The 21,273-nt window shown below is 56.8% G+C and overlaps 1 protein-coding gene across 6 annotated transcripts in view; it reads right to left on the reverse strand.

Annotated features, from left to right (window-relative positions):
* The window catches only part of DLGAP4 (DLG associated protein 4), a 139,193-nt gene that overhangs the window by 48,811 nt on the left and 69,109 nt on the right, over positions 1-21,273 (reverse strand). For 3 of the 6 annotated variants that reach the window (XM_033074867.2, XM_033074869.2, XM_033074868.2), the window contains 5 exons: positions 20,369-20,462; positions 11,718-12,735; positions 11,122-11,175; positions 4,320-4,537; positions 1,434-1,548 (listed from right to left, as the gene is read on the reverse strand). In XM_033074867.2, the coding sequence (XP_032930758.1) occupies positions 1,434-1,548; positions 4,320-4,537; positions 11,122-11,175; positions 11,718-12,668 (1,338 nt within the window). In that variant the 5' untranslated portion in view covers positions 12,669-12,735; positions 20,369-20,462. The remainder of the gene's footprint in view (positions 1-1,433; positions 1,549-4,319; positions 4,538-11,121; positions 11,176-11,717; positions 12,736-20,368; positions 20,463-21,273) is intronic. The other 3 variants (XM_033074871.2, XM_033074870.2, XM_033074872.2) reach the window with 2 other exon arrangements.

Raw genomic sequence — 21,273 nt, forward strand, 5'->3', positions numbered from 1 at the left:
GAGTGGGTGCTGTGGCAGTCATTATGCTCCCAGCAATGCCAGTCTGGCTCTGGGCTGGCTGCCTGTGCAGTTCCTGCTGCATCATGGGCTGCTCAGACCCTTCAGCCCCAAGACCCTCCTGATGTCTCCATGGGGGTGCTGCACTCTGCTCCTGGAAGCAGCTCTAGACATGATAGAGCACAGCCCCATCGTCTCCTGCAAAGACTTCAGCACAGACTTCAACACGCAAAGGACAAGGACACAGCGGTCCTGACCCCACTGTGCACTGAGACACCCAGCACATTGCTGCTGCTACTGCTGCACAAGAGACACACTGACCACAGGGAACAGGAATGCCCAGCAGTGCCCCTGCACCCCTGAGCTCCCCTCCAAGGGCTCTGACTGAGCTGGTACAGCAGGAGACTCCAGCCAAGGGGCTCAGAGCTCTCCACACCTGGATGGGAACACAGCCAGAACATGCCCTTTTCCTCCCCTCACCCAGGGCTCCTGATGCCCACCCTGCTGCTATGGTCCCCCCAGCACACACAGAGCAGCTGTGTGGGTCCATGTCCCCACACAGACACACAGAAACAGATGGGACAGAGGCCCAGGGTGACAGGGCTCACTGGGCAAAGCTGTGGAGCCATTGCTGCACTGCAGTGAAAGGGCTGAGATGAGCACACGGGATCTCTGCAAAGGCCCGTCCTGGCACTGGTTATCTCCCAGCCCGGGAGGCAGCTCCAGAGCAATCCCACAACCACAGTGTGGGAAGTTAGACCCATTCTGCATCAATTGCTTCCCAAATGAGCCCAGCTTGTGGCAAGGGGTTTGCCACCCTCTGCCAACGTCTCACAAGCATCCCTTGCCATGGGGTCCAGGAATATCCGAAAGAGACATCCCCAGTGGGCTGGCAGGACAGTCTCCCCAACTACAGACACCTTGTTCCTGGGTCCAGTCTGCTGCATGAGGAGTGAGGTCCTGAGCATGAGGGGTGACTGTCCCTGGTGACCCTGTGGGGTCCCAGGCTGGACACCAGCAGGTGAGGTTGGCTTTGGCTCTGAATCCACCCAGTCGGCATGATGGGCTTGCAGAAAGCTTGAACAGCTTTGCAGATGGTTCTGATGGGTGACACAGTGAGACCCTGCACCCAGAGCAGCCCTGAGCTTCCCCTAGCACTGGAGGCACCCTTTGGGTTACCATACCTGCAGCAGAGGGATTTTGGCTGCTCCAGCAGTGTGAGAGGAGGCAAAGCTGCAGAAAGGAGGTCTTATAGGAATCCTGATTAAAGAGCTGGCCATGACCCTTCGGTAAAGCTGCCAGGGAACAGCCTGTGCAGTTCCTGGAGCACAGCCTGTCTTGTTTTGAAAAGGGAAGAAGATACTCCCTCTTCCCTGAGCTGGCCTCTTCCCTCGCTGGCTGTGCCAGCACAGTGGGTCAGCACTTCAGCCCCTCACCTGGTTGATGCAGCTGGAGTCGTTGACGCTGTCAGAGATCTGGTTGTATTCTTCCTCCCAGGTCGGGAACTTCGGAGGTAGGAGGATCTCGACAGAGTCCAGGCGGTCCAGGCTCCTGCCAGCAGAGAGAGGGTGTGAGGGTGTCACCATAGCAGGGGCAGGGCTGGGGCAGGGCTGGGGCAGAGCCAGACCACCCCTGCCCAGGGCCCCTCTGCCAGGTACAGGCACATGTGGCAGCACCGAGAGGATGCTGGGCACCGTGTGCACTGCTTGGCTCCTGGAGAAGGCAGCGCTTCCTCACCCTGCTGGTGCCTGGCACACAGGGGAAGGATTGTGGAGTGCAGTGTAAGGAGAAGGGCAAGATTTTGGGTCCTGCTGCCCCCAGGAATGCACTGCAAATGCTAGGTCAGTCCAGCTGAGCCCCAGGGAGCATGTGGGATCTGTTCCAGCCTCCAGACAAGCACTACCTGGATTGCTGGAAAAGAGGGGAGTGAGAAATGACTTTTAATTTTGTATTTTGTGGACTTTGCAATTGGAAACAACTGCAAGATACATAGATTTACATTTGTATAGAGGAACCCAAAAGATTATCTGGAAGAAGTCCAATGCAAATCTATCTGGAATGACAGTGTTGCATGAGCAAGGGATCAGTATTTCCAGTACAGCTTTGCAGGGGGAAACTGCCACTACGTCCTGGGGCACAGCAGCAGGCTGTGCACAGGAGGAGAGCAGGGCTCTCACTGAACCTCACCGAGCCCAGACCTCAGCTGATACCCCCCCTCAAGCTGATACTTGAGGGCTGGGAAGGCTGGGGAAGGATAGGGCTGCCATGGGGCTCTGTTCCACCATGAGACCCTGTGTGAAGGAGTCCTGGTCACAGGCCAGGTGCACACAGTGGAGGACATTGACAGCCACAGTAGCCCAGGACGGCTGTGGGGCCTCTCCATCTGCAATGGCCTGTAATCCCAACAGAGGCGCTTCCCCCACATTTGCCAGGGCCGTGAGTACAGAGGTCTGATTGCCACCTGCCCAGGCACAGTGGACTTGAGAGCATGGCAGGCCCTGTGCTGTGCAGCATATGGCATCCCACAGGCACTCTGAAGTGTTCATCCCGGGGTGGGATGGGAATGGGGAATTGTCCCTTCTGCCGGGGGAGATGGAGGGCACAGCCAAGCCACATGGGGACCACGGGCCATGTGACACCCCTAGCCCTGGGCTCTCTGCCGGCTGCCGGGTTTCCCTCATGCTGAGGGTTTTGTCAGTGAGCTGACACCATGAGCCACCTCTCCTGGGGTGGGCAAGTGTCCCTGTGCCACCCCACCGACCTTCACCACGCCTGCCCGCGGGGAAACCGAGTCACAGAGCGGCCAACAGCCCTCGGAGGGGCAGAAACCCTCGCAGAGGGACGGCTCTGTGCCTTGCCCTGGCTCTGGGTGTCCCCGAGCCCACCGTTCCAGTCACAGCCCCGGGTGCCCTGGCTGCCGGGCTCAGGCTGCGGGCGGGCGGCGAGTGCCAGTCACCAGGTGGCGACCGCGCTCCGCTCCCGGCTTCGGCCGCGCTCCGGCTTCAGCTCTGCTGCTATTCCCGGCTACGGCTTCAGCCCTGGTTTTATTCCCGGCTCCATTCTCGACTCTGTCCCGGGTTTCAACCCCGGCTCCAGCCCCGGCTGTATCCCCGGTTCCGGCTCCGGCTCCAGCCTCGTCCCGGACAGGCTCCCGCAGAATTCTGTCCCTGCACAGCTCCTGTGGGGACAAGCCCTACCCGGAGTCCCTCGCAGCCGCATCCCAGACCTGTCCCAGCATTGTCCCGGCTCTGCCTGAGCCCAGCCCTCAGGGCAGGCCACATCCCGATGGACATGGTCTAGATGGATGATGCCCAGCGCAGAAGGACCCCCAGTCTCTCTATGTGGGTATTTTTCACCAGAGACTCCGGGATGCCACTCTGCTCCCCTTGAGGCAGATGTGAAGGCTCACAACAGAGATGGATCCAGAGCAGGCATTTCCAGGGCTCCCCCTGGCTGATTTTGTCACCTTCTCTCAGCAGAAAGCAGCACCTGGTCTCAATGCAGAGACTGTGGTGTCTCCACACTGCCTGGACCCCACTTCCCTCTGTGTGCTGAGCCTCAGCAGTTCATCCTCAGAGGCTCCTGCTTCTTCGTGCCCCTCTGTACCACCCACAGCTGCCCCAGCTGCAGCATCCCAGCACTGACAGCCCCCTGGTGCCTTGTCCCAGGATGTGAAGCAGCTGCTGAGGACACTGCACAGCATCGCTGCCCAGGTCACGCAGAGCCCATCCTGCAGGACCAGCCTCTGGCCTAGCAAAGCTCCTGCTCTGCTCCCCTGGTTTTGTCTATCTGGCTCAAACCACTGTGGGTCTTCCTCCCTCAACACCTGGTGCCAAACCTCTCAGCTCCTCAGGATATCCTTCAGCCCAGTGTGCAAACTTTCTGGCTGGTCACAAGGTCCCTGAACACCTCTGGAGCAGAGCAGCTTCAGGCATAGTCCCAGCAGGTTGAGTGTCCTCAGCCATGCTGGGTGAGCAGCTTCCATGAACAAGGGGCATCTTGAGATTGGGATCTCGGCATTCTCCCAGAGCAGAAGACGCTTGGAGAGGAAATCTCCACAGCTCCATCAGAGGAGTGCTCTCCACATGGCTGAGGGGACCTCAAGCAGCTCCTAACACCAGGGCTACTGGGAATCACCAGGACGGGGAGCCACATTTTCTCCTGTCCTGCTTGTCTCCTGATCTCTCTGTTAGGACTGGGGTGCAGGAGCCCCGCTGGGCTCTGATGCCACATGGGCCTCTGTGGGGTACTGCAACCCAAGGGCTGCTCCAGGGGTGGCCCTGAGGACCTGTGCAGAGCTCCCAGAGGAGCTCCAGCATTACCTTTGTGTGGTGCTCTGCTCACTCAGGGACTGTTGGGTGGCCTTGAGGTAACTCTGCCTCCGAGCTGCAGTTTTCGGGGATGGTTTGGGGCTGGTTTCTGAGTCTTCGCTATCATCATCCCCCATGGCTTTGATGTAACTCCCGCTCCGCATGCGCCGGCACGGGATCTCACTGTCCTTGTCCCGGGACAGCGTGTTGTTCCACTCCCCGTGAGGCACCTGCAGGAGGAAGGGCAGTGTGAGCAGATATGAGGAATGGCACATCCCATCATGCTGGGACCAGCGGGATCATGGGGAATTGAGGAGATTGTTGGACCTTCTGCTGTAGTGTGGTGGGAATAAGCAATAATTCCTTCACAACCCTCCCTTACCAGTCCATGCCAGGCAGCCTTTGCTTTGGTGGCCTCTGTTTAAGCACATCACAGCCATTCCCGCCTCTGGACACCTCCGTCCCAGCCATGCTCTCACAGCCAGGACAAGCTGCACAATGCCAGGTGTAATGGGGGCAGGAGGGGATGGTCTCGCTGGGCCTGGGTGGGGCACTGGGACAGGGCTGGATGCGGTGCTCATCACACAGACCACGTCACTGAACATAAAAGTGCTGTTGTGCAGTAGGGCTCGGGGCTCAGAGCCCAGACCTTCATGGGCTCTTTAAGGTTAAGAGTTGAATGTGACTCTTGAGTGTCTGAAATTACTTTCTGAAACTAAGTCAGGCTCTCATAAGTCACTTTAGAGCAGCTTGGGCACACAAATAATGTGCTGGCCTCTGCGGAGAGATGAGCAGTACCTTGGGCATGAAAAGCACTTCTATCCTCACCAAGATGACAACTCCACAGTAAATTTAAGACAGACACAGTCTCTTGTTCCCTTGGTAGAGAGGAGTGAGCTGATGGTCCCATGGGAGGCCTGAAGCACTGAGCAGCCACAGTAGCCACCACCCACCCTGCCCATCCTGTGAAGGGTTTGTGGGGTAGACCAGAGGCAGAGCCACAGTGCCCATGACTGACCAGGACAAGCCACACATGATGCGGGACAAGTCGGGAGAAAGATGGGGAAGCTCAGGTTTCCAGGAGCAAGCCTTGACTTCGTGGCTCACTTGGATTGCTGCTGGCCTTTGTCCTGCCCTTGAGGACATGGCCAAGGAGCAGCCAGGCGTGGTGTGAAGATGCAGCAATGTCCATGCCATGCCAGTGCCAGGGCAGCCCAGGATGCCATGGGGAGCAGTGACAGGTCCTGTGCTGAGCACAGCTTGTGCTGACAAGAGATTCCACCTTAGCTGTGCTGAATGGAGCTGCTGGACCTGCCCAGCTGCCCAGGGAGCCGTGGGACTGAGCAGCCATGGCTCACACAGTGCTCTGGGGATGCAGGGCTGTGTTGCAGCTGTGGTAAGCCAGAGCCCTGTGATGCTTGTTCCCATCCCTGCTCCCAGCAGGGCTTCTGTGGACGCCAGAGTCAGTCTGAGGTTGTGTCTGATGCTGCTGGGTTGTAGCACCTTCAGATGAGGTTCAAATCTGCAGGCTGTGTCCAGGTGCAGGCTCAATCCACAGACCACAGCCAAGGGCTTTCTCCTGCCCGAAGGAGCAGGGACTCAGCCTGTATCCCACCAGCCTGCTCTGTGTGCCCACTCTGTGGAACACACCCCAGACCACCCTTTGGTGGTTTGGTGACAGGCCTCTGCCTGGAGTGCACCCATGACCCAGCACCCACATTCCTGGGAGATGTGGATCAGAGCCAGGGTTGATCCAGGTGTGTGAGATCCAGCTGGGGACTGAAGGGGAGTGAGTCTTCCATGTGAGGTGCACACATTGGCCAGGCCTTCCTGGACCCACTTGCTGCTGGTGTGGATTCTCCCAGCTCTTCCCCCTCTGTTCCTGCAATCTTTATGCTCGGCCACAGCTCCCAGGCTGGCTGCTCACACAACTGTCCAGCTCAGGGGCTGTAGGTTTCATCCGTCAGATCCTTATAAATGCAAGAACTGGGAACCCTTGCCCTGCTAGGTATGAGAGCTGCCTCTGCCCCAGCCTCTGTCTGTACTGGTGGCCTTGAGGCCAGGAGGGACCCTGCTGGCTCCAGCTGAGTCCTGCCACTGGAAAGATCCCACAGGTCAATGGGATGTCTGGCTCTGACCCTTTCTGAAGGAGTCAAGACCCTTTTATATCGATCACCTTGGTGTCATGTTGGACTGGAGACTGCATTTTACTGTCTGCCTTCTCCTTGGGCTGAGCTGCAGTTCCTGCCTGTGGGGTCTGGGCCAGCATGGAGGAGGGCTGGGGAAGGATGGCAGGGCTGGTGAGGGGCAGGCAGGGCTAGTGAAGGATGGCAGGGCTCATGAAGGGTGGCAGGGCTAGTGAAGGATGGCAGGGCTCATGAAGGGTGGCAGGGCTCATGAAGGGTGGCAGGGCTGGTGAAGGGTGGCAGGGCTGGTGAAGGATGGCAGGGCTGTCTGCAGCCCCTGGCTGAGGAGGGCAGGGCCAGCCAGCAGCTAAGTATGCTACTGTTGTGGGTTGGCGAGGTTTAGAAATCTTTCCCATTATTATGTTAAACTAGCCGGGATGGCTCTCCTATTAGCCGTTAAGAGCTAGAGACAAAGGACTAGCTGAAGCAACCTGATGGCCCCATTAGGGAAAGGTGGAGTCCTGCTTTTGTTTTCGGCAAGTAAGAGGACACTGGGGGTAGGAGAACTCTTACAGCTCGCCGACCGAACTGGAGGGGAGAGGTTCCTTTTCTCCTGTTGGGATCAGGCTTCTTGGATTTGGACTGCTAAAGCTTCCTGCTTTCCTCTGAACAACTGGGAACTGGGACGCCCACGGTGAGCAGAATTCCTTCCTCACCCTTTCTTCCACCTGGGGCGGAGAGGCCACCTGGCCCCCTCCCCTGCCCCTGCAGCAGCCGCGACTGAGAAGCCGCCTGCCCTGCTCCTTCGGAGAGTCATCGGTGACTGAAAAAAAGGGACTGGGACTGAATTCCGTTCTGTTCTGTCACTGTTTTTTTTCTTTCATATAGCTGATGCTGTTTTCGTTTGTCTTATAAATATATCAGTAAAGAACTGTTATTCCCAACCTAGACCTTTTTTGTGCCTGCGAGTTCCTGAATTTCCTTTTCCTGGTTATACTGTCCCTTTAAACCGGGACAGCTACGCAGGACAGGGACAGGGGCTGTCTCTGTGCAAGGCCAGCGCTGCAAGGTCAGCTCAGGACAGGCTTTAAGACCTCAGGATGCTGCAGTTGCTCTGTTGCCACTGCTCGAGGCCACAGGCTGGAGAGTGCTCATTTGCCATGGCTGCTGCATTTGTCTCCTGGCCTCGGGTTCTCTGGGCACAGCAGCACAAAGACAGCTCCAGTGCGTCTCTCTCTGCTGCCTGCCCCAGCACTGTCTGCCTCTCTGGGACTTGTCCCTCTCCCAGAACAGCCTCCCTGGGGCATCATGACAGTGCCTGGTCCTGACCAAGCTGCCTTTATCCTCCTTTCCCTGCCTCTCCTCTGCTTTGTGCCTTGGACATAGGGCTGCTCTTGAGGTGCTCCGCATTCTGGTTCAGCAGTCAAGGGGAAGGAAGGCGCTTTGGAGGGCACCCTCTGAATCCACAGCCCCACTTTGGAGCATGTCCCACCTCTGCCTGCACAAGAGTCCACCGGGACTCCCACAGCTCTGGCTCCTATGGGACAGAGAGCAGGACAAGTGTTTCATAAGTCACACTTGCAAAGACAAGCAGGTGCCCTCAGGGCCCTGCAAAAGCAGCACAGGTCCTTCGGGTGCTGTTCAGGGTCCTCTGGGGTGCTTCTCTGTGGGAAGATGTGAAGAGCCTGTCCCACAGTCTGAAGCTCTGAGATGGGGGTGATGAGCCCAGAGCAGCTTCTGTGATCAAGGACAGACCTGACAGTGGCCATGCAGCCCCTCGATGGCAGCAGAGCTCTTGGCAGGTGAGACCCGGGGCTCTGAGCACAGACTGTGTCATGCCCAAGTAGGAATGAGGGCACCCAGGCCAGGCACTGGGCAATTCCTCACAGGTGGTGGGGCTCTGCTGCCCTTCCTGCTGCTCTCCCAGGTATGGCCTTGGCTCTGCCTAGTGTGCCTTGGGTGGTGTGGAAGGAGTGAGAGTAAGAGGATGCCCAGATCCAGAGAGTTTATGGGGACTTTGGGGCTGCAGAAGGTGGGTCCTTCCTTGTCCCCAGTTGTGATCCATGTGGTGCCTTGCAGTGCAAGCATGTGTCCACCCCTGGAGCTGGGCTCCACTGCTGCCACAACACTGCAATGTCACCAAGTGCTGCCACAGCACTTCATGGTCACCAAGTGCTGCACAGTCACCAACCAGCAGCACTGTCTGGCTCTGCTGCTCTCCTGCCATGAGTCGACCATGGAGGGAAAAGGGGAAGGGGCCACAGGAGAGGTTCCCTTGGGGCATGGCCCAGACCCTGGAGCAGGGGAGTAGGGGAAGGGCAAAGCTCCTCTCCTGGGCTCTGGCAGGAACTGCAGTACTCCCTCCACTCAGGGCAGGTCAGTGGGAAGAGACTCGAGGAGCAAACAGGGTTTCCATCATGCAAGTGCCAGCTCTGCCATGCAGCCCAGCCCCATACACACAGACATGCAGCACAGGAACATCACTGCAAGGGTGCATAGGCCATGCATGGGCTGCACTGCTGCGGGCACAGTGCTACTCCGTCAGTGGCTGTGTCCCCTGTGCTGTCCCATGGGCTTAGCCCGTGTCCTTAAGAAAGCAACTGGAGCCAGGCTGTCCCTCTGGCAGGGCACCTTCTGGGAAGGACCTGGACTATATTCCTGCTCCATGGCAGCTCATGGGGCTGGCAAGAGGCACTCAGAATTGTGGAGAGGCTGTCACTGAACAGGCCACCCACTCTGTTTTAGGAATTATTTTCAGGGTTCCTGGGGGGTTAAGGAAACTCTGGGTGGCCTGACTGTAGTTCGGGCTGGGGAGGCTGATCCAGATGATGAATCAGGTTCATGGTGATGTCCCCTCACTGCCTGTCCCTTTGGTGGTGTCTAAGGACCCACAGCTCCTGCTCACTCCTGCCTGGGGCATCTCCCAGTCCAAGGAGCTTCTCAGCCTCTTTCCTTGTACTCTCAGCTGCATATGGGGGGGGACGACATGGGATGGGGAGCACAGCCTCCCCCTCTGGGGACTCTGCTCTAAGAATGGAGCTGTGTCATCCTAGGGACTGATCCAAGAGATGCCTACCCTGATGGGACAGAGTGATCACCTGGAGCTGGGTGATCACCGGTTCCAGCATCTGGGTATGGATGTTTCCAGGACCTGGAAACATCACATGGATCCCCAATAGTTGTTGATGAATCCCCAAAATACTCAGACCCTTCAAATGGTGCAGGAAAGGTGAATAGCCTTGGGGGCTTCCCCAGCCTGGAGGCTGGGGTGTCCTGTTTGTCCCCATTCCACTCTCACCCTCCCTTGCGTCCCTGCACTTCTGGCACTCACTGGGTATTTCTGCCTGGCAGCAGCCCCCTCAACAGCAGGGCAGGGCCCCGTGTCCCCCAGGCACTGGGAAAGCAGATCCCTGCTGTTCCTCCCCCTGGCACATGGAGGGAGTGTCCCCAGGTGTAACAGGGGACATGTGGCCATGCAAGAGTACATTCCCCACATACAAGATCCAGAGGTGACTTCTCCATTGCCTCTCCTGTGCCAAGGAGGGGCTGGGATACAATGACCCCATCCTCCCCTGAGGTGTCTGAGCCCTGACCTTTGGGGGTGACATTGGACACCTGGGGACAAGATCCCCACAAGTACCTGTGACATGTCAGCTTGTAGGGGCACCAGGCATCGTGTTTTTGGGACTGGTTGCCCAGGCTCTTGGTTCTGGTCATGAACTGCTGGTGAACTGAGCACAGGGCCTGCCCCAGACACTGGGGATGTTGGTCAGAGCCAGGTGTCCCCCAGTGCCCCTCCAGCCATGCCAGTCGTGGCTGTTGGTTGCTTCCTGCCTGCTCCAACTCCAGTGGTGCAGGCTGCTGGCCCTGGCTAGTGGTCCCAGGAGGATCAGAGTGGGAGGGAGCTGGGCAAAAGCTCCTCCTCAAAACAAGATCCCTACCTGGGCGCTGCCTGTGTCGGTCGGCCCGGGGCTGAGGGGCTGGTCCCAGTGCCCCGTGTCCTCCCAGCCAAGCGGTGGGGCTGCCCAGCTGCTGGCCAGGCCCGTGCCACCCAGCTGTGCCCACAGCCCTGCGTCAGGCTGTCGAGAAACGGAGGCTCATTACATGGTGGGGAAGAAGCAGGTCAGTCTTGCACCCCAGAGCCCAGAGGCTCTTGGGGCTGCCTGCTGGGCTCTGTGCTGCAGCCTGTGGGGAACAGGGCCCTTGGAGAGCTTGGCTGCAGCTCTTTAACCTCAAATGTTTAACTAGAAGGAGCAGGGGTAAAGAAAAAGAAACCAGGCCAAGATCATTTTCCCTGCTGGTGTTCCTGTTAGAATCAGTTCAGTCCCTTGGAAATTTGATTTGCAGCCCTGGCCAGTAAGGTATTGGAAGCTGAGTATGCTTCAATTATTCATTAGTTTTTAAACCCTCTAAGCCCACTGGACACAGCCAGGGAAGCTCCTGGCACCTCTGCATTAAAAGGATGCTAGAGATTTACATACAGAGGTCCCCTCCTCCCCCCCATCCAGGCCTGGCTTCATTCCTCTCTCTAGGGCACAACCAGGTTCATGCTGCTCCAGCGCCACTTTTGGAACCTGACACAGACCTGGAGCTGTAGGAGCCAGGGTTTCAAAGCAGCACCAGCCATGCAGGCCATGCAAGCGGGCCTGGCACTGCCCTGCTGCCCCAGCTGTGGCTGCTGGTCCTACCAGTGCTCCAGGGAAGCTGGGCAGAGCGGGGCTGACTGGGCACGCCGGCACATCCTTGCGATGCGTGGAGATAAGTGTTTAGTGTTAGTTAGTGCTGCTGACCTACAGTCCGTGGACAGAGGCACAGGCGTCTCCAGTGGGGCCTGGGGAGTTGTGGCCCCTCAGCATTCCTGGCTGTGTGGGCACTCATGGGAAACAGTCACAGGGGGCAGCTACATCCCCACCTGCCCAGAAGTGTCCCCCAGCACCTGCAGGGCCTGGGCAGGCAGTGGGGACACGAGGGAGGCCTGCAGGAAATGGGATCACACCCAGCAGAGGAGGTGGGGTGGCATGTCCCCTCCACATTACCATGGTCCAGAACAGGGACTGAGGGTGCTGAGACTGCACTGCAGCTCTTGGAGATGGACCCCATCAGCACCCGTGTCCCTGCAGGAGGAGCTGTTCCCAGGGCCCTCCCCAGCCCTCTCTCGACAGCATGACAGGTTGAACCACCTGGAGATGTTTGATAAGGTAACATGGGTGGCTGCCGAGAGGACATCCCTGAACTCCCATGCTCTCCCTGCACAGAGTACCCCACATTCCCCTACAGCACCCACCTGCAGGTAGTGGTAGGCCAAGTCCTGGTGGCAGGACTTGGATTTGAGCAAGGCTTTGTCGATGGTGGCGGAGGCCTTCTGGCACACCTCCCGGGCATGGCTGAGCGTCAGCGTGGACCAGGAGCCCCGCTTGATGTAGTTGGAGTCGTTGTTGATGGGGATATTGGTGCAAGGGGTGACCTTGAGGTCGTTATTGCTCTTGGAGGATTTCAGCATGTGCTCGCTGATGGTGTTGTAGGCATGCATGAAGTACTTTGGCTGGCTGTGATCGGGCTGCCGGCCCAGCGTCATCAGCCCCATGGGGTTGCGGTAACTACAGGTGTCGCTGTCCAGGTTGTCATCGGAGCTCCACCAGCCAGAGATGTTGGACCTGGTCCTGCGTTTGGGCTCGGAGGTCTTCGCCCGGTCCTTGCTCTTGCTCCTCCGGTTTTGCTTGGCGTCATCTGCCCCCTTCTTCCCATTCACGTTGCCCTTGGTGGGGGCCTCCAGAGACTGGGACTTGGCGAAGAGCTTCTGCACAGAGTGCACGAGGTGCCGGATGCGCCCTGGGCTCTCGCTGCGGTGCTTTGCGTCGCTCCTCTGGAACTGGAGGGTGCTGAAGCCATCCCTGTGGATGGGCAGCTGCTTCTCAAACTGGTCGAGGAGGTTGGCAGGCAGGCGGTTGATCTTTGTGGCTTGGGCATGGCTCGGAAAAGGGTTGTCATCTGGGACCTCGAAGTGGGAGTTGTAATGGATGCGGGGGAAAGTGCTGCTGTTGGAGATCTGGTTGTTGAGCGGGAGGAGACAGTCACCATGGACAGTGTTCTGGGCCGGGAATCGGGGATCCATGGTGAAGGAGTCGGTAGGGCTGAGCAGATAAGGGTTCCTGTCCTGGGGGGCATAAAGAGAGTCTTGAGGGGAGTCCAGGTTTTCGGAGAGATGGCGACTTCTGTTGTCTCCTAAGCCCTTCATGGTCCCAGTGCTTCCTAGACCATGGCTCAGGGATGGCGTGGCAGAGCCCTCGTAGACCTCCCTGCAGCTGGAGGAAGAAGACAGAGGCTGAGAGCCCACTGGGAACCCCTCTGGCAGCCCACTTCTCACTGGGGGCACATCCCTGTCCCCCTCTGAATGCAAATGCTACCCAGTTAAGGGACAAAGGAGAGAAGCAGGATGGAGAGGTAGGAGGGGAGGAGAATGAGAAGGGAGGAGGGGAGACCAGGGGCTGGAGAGAGCAAGGTCCAGCACAAGAGGGGCAAGATTCATGTTCCTACTGCAGCTGCAGTCCTCGTGGCCTCAGTGCTGCTTCACATGCTTTTCAACACTGCTGCTTCTGTTCTGGTGCTGCATGTGGGTATTTACCAGCGCTCCCTCCCCAGCAGTGTGACACAGGCACTGCCAGCAGGTCCCTGCTCTGCCCCATTTGCTCAGGGGGCTGGAGGAAAGCCTGCTGTCAAAGCCCAGAAGGTCCTGCTGAGCCCAGGCAGACCAGAGCCGAGCAGCCCAGCTTTGCAGGGTGCCTGGTGTTCCTGAGGTGACAGATCCCAGAGCTGGCACAGCTGTGCTAATGTGACAGATGGCAAACACCTTCTCTGCAGCCAGTGCTGCCTTCCTGGCAGGTTCTGCCCTGGAGCACAGCATGTCAGTAGCTCTGTAAGAGCTGAGTATTTCTGAGCACTCAGAATCTGACCTGAGAAGCTGTTGGCTGCTCAGACGATGATTCCTGCTGGGCTGCACCACTCCTGGGGAGCTGTGCCACCTGTGCCACCCTCCCAGCCAGCCCATGTGTCCTCTCTGCCACAGCGAGGGGCTGGGGTTGGTACCTTCCTTTCAGTGAGTACGGGATCCCTGTGGGGGGGTGGAAAGGCAGCTGGGACAGAGGGATCTCCTGAGGGATTCTCACTGAACATCTCCCCAGTGGTCTTGCCCCATCCTGCTCAGTTCAGAGGGATCCTCATCTTTACTGTGTTATACATATAGGGAAAGATGACAAACCTTTTGGATTTGCTTAAAAAAAAAATCAATGAACATTTATATAAGTTGAGGTGTTAATCAATAAGTTGATTTTCCGTATTAAAACCTACTTAAAATCATGGAATGTATAAATGAACTCTTACTCTCTGTTACCTTTTAGTTTAGTTTCTTAGTTCCTCTTTGGTTTAGTTTGAATGTTGCTTAAAAAAGAGAGAGTGACTTTTAACACATCAGATGGTATTATCCCTGTGAGGAGCAGAGCTGGCACTCTGTGCTCCTGGTTTCTCCTTTTCAGCTGTGAGTTGGTCTCCAGTTTTCCCACGTGCAGTGTGGCCAGCAAAGTGGTGTGGAAGCTGAGTCAGTGACCACTGCAGGGTGGCAGGAACCGACAGGCTTGTCCTTCCTCATTCAGGGAAAAATGTATTAATAATGAAAAGCAGCCAGAGCTTTAAATAATTTTTGAAAGCACAGGAAAAAAAAAAAGAAGGAGAATTTATTCCAATGTTTGATGGGCTTTGCAGTCTCCATTTAACTCTATGGCTCCCAGTGGGTTGGCAGAGCCAAGCTGGGCTTTCTAAAGCTGCAGTGAGCACAGCCTAGGCTTCCCATCCAGCTCCAATGGAGCCCCCACTCCCCCTCCCCTGAGCCCTGCTCCCAAGAGTCCTGCCCACGCTGATCTCAGCCCACCAGCCCTGAGGCACTGTCCCCTGCACTAATGGCAACTGCTTCCTGGGCCCCACGCCAGGCGTGTCCTGAGCCCCTCAGAGGCCTCATGGCACCATGGAGTGGCTCCTCCTGTCCTGTTGCTGACCTGCTCCAGGTGCCTTCAAGCTGTGCCCTGCCCCATGTTCTGGGCTATGCCTCTCTGGGAGAGAAGATTTGCCCCTCTCCACCACACAGACAGTGCCCAGGCATTTTGGGGATAGGGACATTGCCTGAGCTGGGAAATGTTGATACCAAACTTGAGCTTTCTGCCTAAACACCAAACACAGCCTTAGCCTTGGCTGGGGCCATACTGCTTCTGGTTCCTGTGGGTGTAATCCTAATTCTCCAGCAGCATCAGCCCCCTGGAGTCCCCTGCCCATGGGACCCATCGGGCTGTGGATGTGGGGTGCCAGCAGGGAGGCTCAGGATGTGCCAGCTGGCACCCACAGTGCTCACAGAGCAGTGACAGACAGCCTTAGGTGATGTTCCCAGAGGAAACCCTCCGGGCAGAAGGGAAGGATGGGGTGTAGGACAGGCTCCAGGCTGAGCTATTGGTCTGAATTCCAGATGGCTTTGGATGGCCAAGCTCCACCTGCACACCTTAGAAGGGAAGCCCTGGAGGAGTCAGAAGCTCAAATCCTCCCTGAACACCACCCTGAAGTGCTCAGGCTCAGCTGTGCCTGCCATGGCCACTCTCCCTCCCTCCCCTCCTTCCTTCCCCCAGATTTCGAATCCCAGTAAAATCCTTCCATTGAGCCCAGGGCAATCCTGGCCCTGGTGGATGCTGTGCTTCTCCCATAACAGGAACCAAGCTCCCTAAGGACACATCACACCCTGATTTGATTATAAAGGGTGGGGGGGGTGTCTCTGGATATTGATAGTAAATAACATCTTTGCCTTCTGAGAGCAGTTGATATTTGGAGCAGGAATCTCCTCCTAAGGCAGCCTGTGACTGCCTTGTGCTCACTGGGCTCCAGATAAACTGCCTTAGGAATCAAAAGAAGTAGGGAAATGAAATGAAATTAAGAAATGTAAGTCAATGCCAAGCAGTGAAGATCTAGTGTGCACAGGAGGAGGAGAAGGGCCATGGTCAGGCTGGCTCCGGTTACTGGAGAAGCAGAGGGGCAGAGAGGAAACCCTGAGAGGCTGGGGGATGAGTGGGAAAGGAGAAAAGAGAAGGTTTTGGAGGGGCAGGAGCAGAAAGGATGGGAAGGTGGGAGCAGGGTGCTCCCTCTCTACCAGACTGGTTTCCCCTGCCAAGGGTGGGCACTCACTTCTGTATGGCAGAGTTCACTGCTCCCATCTCCTGTGGGGCTGCCACAGGTCCTGAACCTCCTGCTCCAGGAGTCCTTCCCTTTCCAGCCAGGGAGGTGTGAGGTGTATGTGCTAGTGCCCACAATGCTGTCTTTGCTGCCTCCTCTGTCAGCTGGTTTCCCTCTAAGATGGATTAAACTGGTTTTTTACATTTCAATTACTCTCTGCAATCCTTGGTACCTTGTTGAGACATGAGGTCAGGGAATGGAAAAGTCCAGAAAGATCTTCCACACCATCTTTTAGACTTGGATGAAAAAAGCTTGAAACTAAATCTCCCAAGTCCATGATCCTGCAGCTCCCAGAGTGGGCAAGGGCTGTCTCCTGGGACAGTTGCCCGGTGTCCCTGCTGTGTCACCCTGCCCTGAGCCAGGCTCCCCAGCAGAGATGGTCAGCCCTGCACCACAGAGGGGGCACCAGGGTCACTGCAGAACTGTCTAGCAGAGGGTCACAGCAGGGGCTGCCAGGGCCTGGACAGGACCCCTGAGCCCATGGAAAGGGACTGGTTTCACCCCATTACCTCTATTCTCCTCAGTCTATTTTCTCAGGACTGCCCTTGCTCTTCCCAGTGGCTTTGCTGATGCTCAGAGGGGATGAACTGACCTGACCTGAGCTGACTTATGGCTCTTTTGTGTGTACCAGACCCCAGCCAGAGACAGCCTCTTGGGCAGCCTCTTGATTCACAGCCTGCAGATTTGGATGGGCTGCACCCAACCCACCTCTGGCAGCTCCAAACATCAGACAGGGGCTGGAATCACAGAACAGAATTTCTGAGTGGTTTGGGTTGGAGGGACCTTAAAGCTGTTCCAGTTCCATCCCCTGTCATGGGCAGGGACACTTTCCACTAGACCTGGAAGGTTGCTTGAAGCCCCAACCAACCTGGCCTAGGACATTTCTGCTCCTTGTATGTGCACATTGGGACTGTAACCAGAAATGTTCCACAGGCATGTGGATGTGGCACTTGGGGACATGGTTCAGTGGTGAATGTGACAGTGCTGGGTCAACAGTTGGACTCCATGAAGGCCTTTTCCAACCTCATTGATGCCATGGGAGCATACACAGCTCCACATGGCTGTGGGGGTGTGTGTGACACAGTGCTGGGTGGTGGATGCCCAGGTGCATTAACTGTGGGGGGATGCCCTGTGACTGGGTGCCTACAGGGCTCCTGCAGTACCAGGGAGTGCTGGGCTGGGGGCTCACTTTGACCCCCATGTGCTTCCTCCCTCCCGCCTTTCCCTCTGCCCTTGGCACACATGTGCCATGCAAGGACTGCCTGTACCCTCCCTGGCCACCCAGCTCTGCTGATGCAGCCACCGCAGCCACAGCTGAGCAATACCTTGACCCAGAAAAGAGCACTTGAAGAGCTCTCCAAGTGGTGCTCAGGCCCTGGCACAGGGTGCCCAGAGAAGCTATGGCTGCCCCTGGATCCCTGGAAGTGTCCAAGTCCAGGTTGGATGTGGCTTGGAGGAGCCTGGGACAGTGGGAGGTGTCCCTGCCCATGGCAGGTGGTGGCACTGTATGGGCTTTAGGGTCCCTTCCAACCCAAACCATTCCAGAATTCTTTGGTTCCCTGATTCCATGTACTACTGAGGCACAGCTGGCCAGAAAGGGCCAGGAGCCACTTGGGTGATGCTCAGGTGAGGCTGGCAGCACATCAGGAGAAGCAGTAGCCTGTAAAATGGGTCTTCTCAGAGCACACATCCTCCAGAAGGAAGCCACCCCTGGACTGATGTGGCTGAGGGCACCCTTTGGGGTCAGCTGGTCCTGCCCTCTGCCCCTCAGCTCTTCCAGGGCTCCACATCTCCCAGGCTCCCACACAAACCCTGGCCCAGCCATCCAGGCTGGCTGCAAACAGAGATGTCTTTTATATATGGAACCAGCAGCATGGTAATAACAGGCTGGGGTTGGGAGAGATGATTTGCAGCCTGCAGGGGGAAAATGCCTTCTCTCTCCCTGCTGCAAGGAGCTGAAAGGATCGGTGTGCTGTGGTGCAGGTGATGTGAGCCTGCCCACGAGCTCCGAGTCAAATGTTCCCTGAATTAGCAGGAGCTCTGGATGTGGCACTGGGGGCCGCTGGCTGCCAGAGCCCTGCATTAATGATGATTCAGAGTTCACAAGCTGATCGTGGCCGATAAAAATAGCTGGCTGCTGCTCGGAACAATTCATTACACAACAGAGCCTCCTCCCGCCACACCGTTCCTGGGATGCTCCCACTGCTGCCTCGGCTCCCTCTCGAGGCAGAGCCCATCCCCAGAGACGAGCAGAAGAAAACACTGCCCATCCTGGGATGAAGGCAGGGGCTCCTGAGGAGGAATTAATGCTACCCACTGTGACTGTCACCAGGAGAAGCAGGCACTCACTGCACAGCAGTGGAGGGGACAGTGGCTTCCAGCAAGCTAAGTGTGCCACCTTTTTGGGTTCTCTCCTTAGGAGACAGGGAATGGGAATCCTCTAGAGGGCCGGTCTGCCCACTGCCTAAGGGTGTCCCAGGGCTCACCCAGCCCATCCTGACCACTCTGCTAAGCAGCCATTGCCAGGTGAAATACACCCAGTGCCAGCCTGAGCTCAGCAGACTCTCATCCCTCAGCTGCATGTGAGAATAAATGGCTGGTGCCCTTAGAATGTGGGATCTACACACAGCTCCTGAGGCCCCACAACAGCTGAGGACCAGTGGTCTCTTGCTTGTTCTTCAGGCCAAGGGGTGTCTCTGCTCACTGGTGCCCACTGGGGTGATGAGAACGACAGGATCTGACTGGCACCATCCCAAAATGACAAGGAGTAATTAATCTTACCTTAAGAGCTCTAAATACTACTCTTTTTTGTTTGTTTGTTTGTTTGTTGGTTTTTTTGCTTGTTTTTGTTTTTGATCTACCAGCAAAACCAAATATTGTGGAAGTCAAAGGCCGTGATATGACAAAGATTTTTGACTTCAGGTGTTGTCTAAGTTGGAGCAGCCTATGAACTCCTGAGAGAGACAGAGAACTTATTTCCATGCAGATGTCTTGTAATATAATCAACTCTCCAGGGAGCAAAACCCCAGAAATTCTGCAACCTATTTGTCTGTCCCGAAATAGAAGTTTCTCAAAGTTCTCCATGAGACAGGATTTGCTCTGAATCAGGAAATGCAAAGCATTAAGTAGGTCAAATGAGACAAATGAGACAGATAAGAGAGGGAATTTTCAGGAAGAGAGTGCAGGACAACTGATGAGGCGGCTGGAGTGGAAGGCCAGGGCAGGGAGCTGGACTGTTGTCTTTGAAACCCACCTGCAGCCTCTGCTGCCTTGCAGAGCACTTGGGGCACAGGCTGATGACCACATGGGGCATGTTCCAGCTTGGCTGGAAAAGCAGCTAATGAGAACATTCTGGCCCAAAGCTGACCTGTTCTGGCCCATGCTGTTCAAGGGGTCTGGAGGGGGTGAGGGAGTGTCTGCACAGCCCCCATGGAGTGAGCATGAGATGCAAAGCCCTGGGTGCAAAGCCCTGAACACAGCTGCCCCTGACCTGCCTCTGTCCTGCCTCCCAGGGATGGAGGTGTCCATCCTTGCACTGAGAGCTTGTGACCCAGACAACAGCAGAGACTCTGCTTGGCCTCCTGCTGCCCCCCTGCCCAAACCCCATCTGAGTCCTCCTCTCACAGCCTCTCTGTGCTACCAGAGCCACCAGCAGCCCCAAGACCACAGCCCCTCCCAGGGCACAAAGACTTTGCTGAGGAGGAGGAACTTCAGTCTGGAGAGAAGAGACTGAGGTCAAACTTCATTGGAGTTTTTGCAAGGGGAAGGTGCTGAGCTCTGCTCTGTGCCAGTGACAGGACAGGGAACGGCTGCAGCTGTGTCAGGGGATTTATGTTGGAGATCAGGAAAGGTTCTTCGCCCAGAGGGTGCTGGGCACTGCCCAGGCTCCCCAGGGAATGGGCACGGCCCTGAGGCTGCCAGAGCTCCAGGAGCATTTGGACAGCACTGCCAGGGACTGGGTGGGACTCTTGGGGTGCCTGTGCAGGGCCAGAGTTGGATCAATGATCCTTGTGGGTCCCTTCCAACTTGGCACATTCCATGATTCTCTGTCTCCTTGCCCTTAATGTTTGTGGCAGAGCGTTACAGGATGATCCAAGCAGCCCTGGCTGTCAATGCTGCACCACCAGCTGAGCAAGGATGTTTCTTTGCTCCAGGGCGGATGTTCCCTTGGCCTAAACGGCCACGTAAAGGCAGGCAGGGCCCTGCCTGCATTCACGATGCAGGGTGGAGATGCTCTTGGTACTGGGTTTGCTCAGTGCCTCAAACCAAGCAGCTCCTGTTGCCTGAGGCTCCTGAGGCAGGTGGGAAGAGGAGCAGGTGGGAGAAGCCAGCAGCCCCCCTGTGCCATTCCTTGAGAGGCCAGGCTGGGCCTGTGCACAGCTCCCGCGTGCTCAGAGCTTGGGAACATTTCCTTTGTCTCAAAGTGGGTCAGGTGGAGGCGTGACGTTACTATAGCAATGGGCAAGAGATTTCATAACTTTATTTTGCGAGGGGCGTGTTGCAGGATTCGCCAGGAGACAGAGGGAGGGCTGTCATTGAATCACCCTCCCAGCTTCCCTTCCCCAGCTTGCTCCTGCAGGAGCTCCACTGCCCCTTGCCCACAAGCACAGAGTCGGGTCTGTTCCCGCTCGGCCCCCTCGGGAGTCCCAGAGCCACCCCTGGGCCACCTCATACCTCTCACAGCGTGCTGGGCTTGGGGACTAGGCCAGACTCAGCATCCTGTGCACCATGTGTCCCTCTGGGCTCCAGGGCTGGTCCTCATGAAGACCTGTGGGGCAAAGAGAAAAGGGGAGATGTCCTCATAGGGATCAGAGAGGTGTCTTCCTGATGCACGTCCCAGGCCACAACTCAGATGCTGTAAATGCTTGACAGCTCTGCCTGATACCCAGGTTGTGTCCAGGAAATGACAGAGAGGCAGAGGCAGTGCCCACAGAACAGAGAGTGGGTCTTGTGTCCCTCTGGGCGTCACTGGACTGAGAGGATGAGCTGAAGATCAGCCAGTGGGGAGGAGAACATCCACAATGCTCCTTGCTGGCCTTAGGGTTGGCCAGAGCCCCTTTGCGGGAAAGTGCTCTTTTTCTTTTCTTCCCTTGCTTCTTTATCACGGACTAAACCCCCTACAGTCTGTGGCCATGCAGGAACCACTGACCTGAGCAGGGGGGATCCTATCACCTTCTGTGCCACACCCTCTGGGCTGTCCCCTTTGAGCCGAGCCCAGGGAGGCAGGGAGGACAATCCCGGGGACAACCCCCCTGCCCAGGATGGCAGATGGCACCTCTGGTGTTCCCCTTGCTCTGTCCCAGAACTGCACCTGCCAGAACCTGCTCTGACTCTCACCTTCAGCACTGCAGCTCCCACCAAACCTCTCCCACCTGGTCACTAGGTGCTACTGTGCTGCAGCTAAAGCCTGGTGGTTCTTCCTTCCCTGCCACTCAACCACACTGCAAACCATGGGAAAAATGCTCCCTCTACGAAAAGCCAGGTCAGTAAATATGGGGAAAAAAACCCCAATGTTTCTTGGCATCCCCAAAACCCTACTGACCCCATAGAGAACACAGCCTGAGTTATCTAATCAGTGG

This window comes from Catharus ustulatus, chromosome 17, assembly GCF_009819885.2.
Source record: "Catharus ustulatus isolate bCatUst1 chromosome 17, bCatUst1.pri.v2, whole genome shotgun sequence".
NCBI lineage: Eukaryota > Metazoa > Chordata > Aves > Passeriformes > Turdidae > Catharus > Catharus ustulatus.